This window comes from Pollachius pollachius (genome assembly GCF_949987615.1).
Source record: "Pollachius pollachius genome assembly, chromosome: 5".
Taxonomy (NCBI): Eukaryota; Metazoa; Chordata; class Actinopteri; order Gadiformes; family Gadidae; genus Pollachius; species Pollachius pollachius.
In genome coordinates, this window is record NC_136938.1 from 25,785,235 (window position 1) to 25,793,023 (window position 7,789).

The window sequence follows — 7,789 nt, forward strand, 5'->3', positions numbered from 1 at the left end:
GCTGAGTTCAGAAACAAGGAAAGGCGCTTCGGAACTCCCGCCAGCTGCGTCATGACGTCATGACGTCTTGGCTCAAACCACGCCTCGTTATGTTGATTCATTCATTTTTTTCTGTTAATGACATTTGTTCCCGACTTTTATAGTTCAAAGCTATGAGTTCAATTTGAAAACAGAACAGTTTCACCTGATTACCGATGTAAATTATATGTATTATATATTTATATTTTTCTTTTATTCTTTATACTTTTTTCTGAAGGAAGTAGTCACAGTCAGAGATTGTAATAGGCCTACTGTGTCTGTAACAGATAAAAAAAAGTGTTGGGCTGTATTAGAAGCATATTGTCGCTATGAGTTAGGTTGTTATTGTACTTAAAAAAAATCAGCACCTTATTCATCTTAGAGGAACAGTTTCTGAATTGTAACATAGGCCTACCAGAGTGTATTAAAGGATTTAACCTTTAGGAAGTCTTGTCTTCAAATGAGATGAGATAAGCAACCTATTAGACGTTGTTTTCATGGCTGCATGCTATTCACTGTTTGCTAACTTCTTCCTTTTCCATATGTCAGTGTAAACAGGTCTCTAGGGCTTATTCGATTAGCAGGACAGGAAATATCACTTACCAGACAGCTGTCTCTCGAACATGACAGTTATGAAATCATCATCATATCCCTCTTTGAAAACATATAGGCCTAAGTACACACACACTCTCTAACTCTCTCTCTCTCTCTCTCTCTCTCTCCCCCCCGCTCTCTCACACACACACACACACACACACACACACACACACACACACACACACACACACACACACACACACACGCACACACACACACACACACACACACACACATTGACTGAATGCAAATATGCTAGAATACATATTTGCCAATACTCTCAGATTCTTAATAGACTCTCACCAAACTGGATCACACAACCTATTAATATTTCATGCATGTGGTCCACAGAAATCAATGGGCTACGCGTAGCTCTTTTTATTCTTTTTATTGATCCGGACAACATTGACCAGCAGAGGGTAGCGTCACAGTCAAAGGGATCAAGTCATTATGTGCAACATGATGAAAAAAAACCTCACTGCAACAGAGAGGTTTTCTATGAAATTCAAGAAGGATATCGACAAGGTCCGGTTTTAAAACAGGGGAGGAATATTATACTCGTTCATCAGAAAAAAATGCAATCAGCCTACTTCCGGAACACAGAGGCGCCTGCTGAGTGAGTCTATTGCAGCAGAAGAAGAGACAATTATGGAAAACAATGAATTAAAAATGATCCAATCAAACTAAAGTGAAAGATATCAATGGCAATTGAAACAAAAGTTCATTAACATGTTGGTGTTATGCATATATAAAGCTCGATATTGCTTTCCATGAGGAGTAAATCCAGAAGATCTCCCTCTGTGAGGAGGAAATTGTCTTTTTCATGTCCTTATCTTTCATTTCCTTCGTGGGGGCCGTGGCATTTAAAAGTCTCCCTTGCAGATAGCTGGATGAATTGTTTTCAAAACGATACTTCAGAAGGTGCATTTTCCATGCCATTAGCCCGTCTAATGACAGACACTCCCCTCCACAGCACAGACCTGGGATAACCACTAAGTGTGTCTAATCTGGAACAAGGTGTCCAAAGGCAGAGACAAGGGCGCTAATACCACAGCACTAATACGTCTGGAGTGGTGTATTGATACTGGCAGTGTTACACATTGTTATTGTGAGGGATAGCGCTGACTATGAGAGATGACCTTCATGGTCCTTTGTAGTGACAACCGTGGAAAAACAAGAAAAAAACCCAAAGGCACACTTGATGGAAAGCACTTAATTTGAAAGGTGCTTTTTTGAAGGGTCGCAGATGACGTAGATCCGCCAGGATATTTGGTACGCCAGTAGTGCCATCTTGTGGAAATAAGCAGCAGAGCACTCAGGAAAACGTCAATGGAGTGGCTTCATGAATCAAGAGAAGGTCTTATAGATGCACATACACCGAGGAGTAGTCAATAATATGTACACACCCCCACTGTCCCAACACCTTAGAATAGTGACACGGGACAAGTGTTCAAATCACACCTTGCTGTTATGTTAATTATAACTTATTGAAGGAACATGAACTATACCTCCTATTAGGTCGCCTTCCAGCAAAAGCAAACGGCAAAAATCTGCAAAAAGCACTGTCTCTCGGCCCAGTTAATGTCCTGCCACTAGGCGGTCCAACACACTGGTTAAGCCTGATAGAAGAGAAGGGCTTTTTTTAGTGTAAAGTGTTGTAAAAGTGTCTTCCGCATTGGGGTTTGGAACTCAGCCCACCGGCTGAAAACAAATCACATGGAGCACGCGCCGTCGCACTTGAAGTGGTACTGCCCCAGGAAGTCCCTGAGCTGGGGGGGCAGAGGCAGGCCCTGGACGCCCTGGTAGGTGGTGCAGCTGCACACCACCGCGCGGCACAGGTGCTGCAGGGAGAAGGGGAAGGTCCTGGACAGCGGGCGCGACAGCAGCGGCTCAAAGTAGAGGCACGAGGCCGGGTCGCTGTAGTGCCGCAGCAGGCCCGTCACGCTGGGGTCCCGGTACATGCAGGGGTCGCGCCCGTCGAAGCTGAAGCGCTTGTCGCTCTGCTCGATGCGGGCGTGCAGCGAACGGCTGTAGCGCCGGAAGCTGACGGAGAACAGGAACTCGTCCTGGGCCGAGTCCCGCAGCAGGAAGGTGCCCTCGGGCTGACCCTCCAGCAAGGCCTCGGCCTCGAAGCGGTTCAGCACCCCCCAGTAGCAGGGGCTGTTGTTGATCTGGAGCAGGTCCGGCACCAGGATGTAGTCCGTGTGTCCGCCCCCGTCCGCCGCGCCGCGGGGACAGGAAGGGTCCCAGTCCTCCAGGCTGCTGCTGCCCGTCCCCGACGAGCAGCAGACGTCCTCCCAGGAGAGAGGCGTGGGAGGCGGGGAGCAGGAGGAGGACGAGGCGTGGCTTTTGTGGGGGGCCTCCACGCCCTTGAGGGCCGCGGGGTGGGGGGTGTGCTTCCTAATGAGGTGCCAGCAGTGGGCCAGTTCGGACTTGGGCGAGAAGGGGCACTTGTCCTGCATGAGCTCCGAGACGTGGATCTTGCGCTTGGACCAGACCAGCACGGAGAAGGGTCTGGAGGGGGTGGTCCCGGAGGCGTGAGGCCGGTGGTGGGGATGGTGGTGGTGGTGGTGGTGGTGGTGCGAGCGGAGGGGCAGGCACTGGCCCACGGCGTCCTGGAACTTCTGGCGCAGCGAGCGCCGCAGGAGGGGCTTCCGGCAGGTCGCGTCCACGTCGCCCTCGCTCAGAGTGCTGCAGCTGCACTTCCTGTCCCGCCGGCGCCGCGGGCAGGAAGTGGAGCGCGCCACGCCAGCGGGCGCCTCCGACCCCCCCTCCTCCGCGCGGCCGTCCGACACCAGCTCGTTCTGGGAGCTCCGGGAGCGCTTCTTGCCCCGCCACACGTAGCTGTCGGCGCTCCAGCTGCGCGGGCCGGCCTTGGGTCGGGTGTCGGAGCTGCGCGGCTTCTTCTCGGACATGTTTCAGGTGGAGTCGTGCGGCTCTCTGTAAGGCACAGGAGGGTGGTGAACGTTAGAGGAGGAGATCTGGAGAGGCAGGTGTGAAGGTGGGGTTGTCTTTGTGGTTCGGGATTGGCTGCTCTGTCGCTCCCCCCCCCCCCCCCCCCCCCCCCCACAGAGGCATGCTGTGTCTGAGGAAACCACACACACGGACATGCACACACACAGGAGAGCACATACAAACGCTCATACACACACGCACTTACATGCACATAAACACACGCACACACGCACACATACATGCATAAACAAGCGCATACATACACTCACACTGACATACACATGCACACACGACAAAAGCACATACAAACACATGCACATACATACATACATACATACATACATACATACATACATACATACATACATACATACACACACACACCTGTTCGCAAAATACTTGCAGTTTATTACAATTTTTTTAGCCAGCAACACTATTTTAAACATATATTGTAAACGAGATAATGCACTTTTGAAGACATTCCTAAGCTATCATCTTTAACATCTTAGGTTCGGGACTATTCAAAGCTGACAATTCTGCCCCTGATTTAAATCTGGTGGAGCTGTGATGATTTGTTCTGTTGTTAGATCTCAACTTTCAAGAAAGCACGTGGTCCGAATCTGACATTCCGTGGACTTCAATACGAAGACCTTTCTTTAATTCTGCACTATTCTCGGTTTTTTTGACATTTCGTTTCGAGGGTTATCCATGATATCTACAGCCATAACGTTGCTCGACTAAATATCATGGCACCATGCATGTTTTAATAGCTATTCAAAAATGTATATATTTGCATATCTTACCTGCCGAAGGGTTTAAAACGGCTGCTTAATATCCATGGTGCCCAGTGAATCACTTTTAGTGTAAAGTGCGTGTAGGGTGCGCTGCAGCGGCGGACTCGTGTGAGCATCAGCGGCGGTCTGCAGTCTGTCCCGAGGACCGTCCCGCCCCGAATATAACACCGGGTCCCTGGGGGGCCCGCTTCCTCCCCCACCGGGGGCCCGCTCCCTCCTCCCCGGGCCGGGGGAGTGGGCTAGGGTTTCAGGTTAACGATGGAGAGACACCCTTAACGCATTCAGTGACGAATTAAATAAAAACAAAGATTAGATATAAACCCAAGGTACCACGGAAAATAAACCTAACGTAGTGCATGGGTTGATCATTTAATTCGAGCCCGTTGCTTCACCATTGGAGTCATTCGCAGTAGACCTATCGTTAAGGGGCTGCTTTACACAAAACCACTAGTGGTAAGAAGAGAGGACGACTTATTTAACCATTCATCACTGAAGAGTAAAAGAACCACGCATTTAAAAAGCCCTACTTATTGATTGGCTGGTCGATGGGTTTCCCGGCTTTTGTCTCCATCCGGACATTGTCGATTCCATTGACAACCAAACTTCCAAGGACTGCTTAACTCGTGTCATATAATTTGTCAAATTCCTACAAGCACGACACTTATCCATTTTTAAAATCGTTATTTTTATTTAGTAGCCTATTATTTCTACTTGGAGATGAAGATCATTTCCAGGTTCAAAAGCCATGCAGAAGGAAAACTACATCAGATAAGCTATTATGCCAAGGGTCCTTTGTGTCTCTGTGTGTTTGCAGCTCAAATAGATAAAAGGATGCAATCAATAAATCCCCTGCAGGTAATGCAGTCACACTCACTTCCTCTAAACTAAATATTTAATGCTCTTTACATTTTCACACCCTGATACAGGCATGGGCTCCCACTGAGTGCATACGTTACCCCATTGGTGTCTTATCAGGGTTTGAGAGAAAAAGTGTAAAACAAGGCGTAAGAAAAACAATCAATAGCCTATTATTTTGCACGGCTCGCATTAGGCAATACAGATCCCCGATGAATACATAAGTTGTTGGTGGGAAAATTAAATGGAGACAAAAATCATGAACGAATTTCCTTTTGCACGCAAACTTCCCCCTCCTGGTATGGAGAGAGAAGCCCCAGAGGTCAGTAGATACAACCTGGAGTAAACCTGGTATATTATCTTAATTGTGCATGCATCCTTTTCTTAAATGCATTAACGGATACAATCAACGCACATATTTACTCATGTGCATTTTCTTGCTACAAACAATTTTACTGTTGCATTTACTTTTGCGTAACAGTAAACATTTCTGTGGGTGTGCGATGCAGCGTTGCTGGGACGTGTCTTATTTTGGCGGTGGTGTGAGACCTAATCAATCCTTCAAGCTGTTTGAGTGTACAACGGGTGGACGCGGAGACAGCCAGCCAGAGGTCTCCGGTCTGGTGAGAGCCATCGATCCGACCGGCAGCACATCCAGCAGTAGTAGGCTGCTCATCAATAATGAACGCATCCCCCTATTAACGGATCGGTCGGTATTATGATTCGTGTTTTTTATGGTGAGTGCTGCTGTTATAGTTGGATCTTCGGGGGCGGGGGGATATGGGGTACGGCTGAGGGGGGGGGGGGGGGGGGGGGGGAGTCAGACGTGCCCACCAGGGGAGGGGTCGGTGGTGGCTACTGCAGTGACCAGAGCTGTTGCTGCCCTTTTGCCCTTCATGTCGGAGATGACCAAACAAATACACATCAAGGGGTGTAAGTAACTCAAGGTATTCACAGCCCACGCATCGCCTATCCCAGCGGCAGTCATTACTCCTGGATGCAACTGACTCTGTCATTGTTCTTCAGCACGGTTATTTTACTCCCATAGTCCGTCAAATTTGCCAACTTTTGTGCACTCTAGGGCTGAGCTATATGCGTTACTAATCATGAATAATACCCAAACAACTGAATAACAATAGATACTACAGCTACTACAATAACAGATAGCCTACTATGTGAATACCTAATAATATCATGAGGCAACTTAGCTGTAGAATATCTGCAAATGTACAAGTTTGTTTACAGACATGTGCCGGGTGGTCTTTGATCAAGATTCAGGCTTGTTGCAGCTTTATTACAATTTTACTTCAATGTTTAGTCTGAATGAACTTGTGGAATTTTTTTCTTTCTTGAAGAGGATAACACAGCCCTTCCCTTTATCAATGACCGGAACATTTCTAAGTCATTAATGACATTTTTGTGTTGTAGATTTTACGTAAAGGGAAAAGCCAAAATGTCTGTAAATTGGCGTTGGCCTGTTTTACCAAGATTCAGACGAGTTGTTAAATACCAAATATATCATTGTGATACCAGAAGTGGAGTTGACTTGTTTAACATGAACTTTCGTAAGCCATGTCAATTAACTTGCAGAGTTACAGTTGCCTAGTGCAGGTGGGGGAAGATTTAAACACTCTCCAAAGATTTCCATGTGTTCCTAAAGCCACTTATTCAAAACGAGTGAGTGCAGGAACAACACAACATGATTGTGGAAAACTGCAGAAACACAGAAAATTCAACACTATTTTTGGAGGGATTATATAATCACAGCTTCTGGCAGGGTCTTAACAGGGTTAACCTGTCAGCGGTGCATCACAGCTAGCCTAATGATCACATCGCTGGAAATCGTGCGTCAAACTACAATGTTCTAGTTACTGACACTGAAAACTGAAAAGTCTGGAAATCCTTAGAAAATTATTAAAAGTGCATTCCCATAACATTAGCTTAGCCAGGAGCTAGGCTAGGTAATTGTGCATTTCAATGGAAGCAGCTAACAAAAAGCAAATGCTAACCTAGCGCACTCTCCTTTTGCATGCACAGGGATGAATTCTGAAATAAACAATTAGTGTGAATCTGGGTAAGACAAGACAGGCAATCGTCAAACGACAGATATCTTATTGTATCCCTTTAAGGGAGCAGGAAATGGACGAGAGGCATAGATCAAATTTGTTTACTAATGCTAAGCGATCTCCCTTCCTGCCTCTCGAAGGAACATGATGAGGACTATGCTGGCACGCCTACGTCTTCGTGCGGCGGACAGAATCCAATAAGACCTAGAAGGGAGTGTTAGAAGAGAAACATAGGAGGGAACGTCCTCATAAGACTAGTAGCTTCAAGCGGAGAGCCCACACCTTCCTTTTCAGATCTCCAAACCATCATTTCAAATACATATTAGTTTCTGAAACTTTCTGAGACCATCCTCCACTTATCTACATTAATGTTCATGTCTACAAATCGATCCATTCTGAGATCACATTTCATTCTTTGATGTGTATCAGATAGTGAGAGACAGAGAGAGAAAGCGAGAGAGAGAGAGAGAGAGAGAGAGAGAGAGAGAGAGAGAGAGAGAGAGA

At 46.8% G+C, this 7,789-nt stretch overlaps 1 protein-coding gene across 1 annotated transcript; it reads right to left on the minus strand.

Annotated features, from left to right (window-relative positions):
• Positions 1-2,327: 2,327 nt before the first annotated feature.
• socs4 (suppressor of cytokine signaling 4) lies at positions 2,328-4,488 on the minus strand (the record flags this gene model as incomplete). The annotated part of the gene is made up of 2 exons (XM_079737216.1): positions 4,374-4,488; positions 2,328-3,555 (listed from the first exon to the last, which is right to left on the minus strand). Exon 2 carries the CDS (start codon positions 3,528-3,530, stop codon positions 2,328-2,330), a length of 1,203 nt encoding a protein of 400 aa, XP_079593342.1. The 5' UTR covers positions 3,531-3,555; positions 4,374-4,488.
• Positions 4,489-7,789: the final 3,301 nt, after the last annotated feature.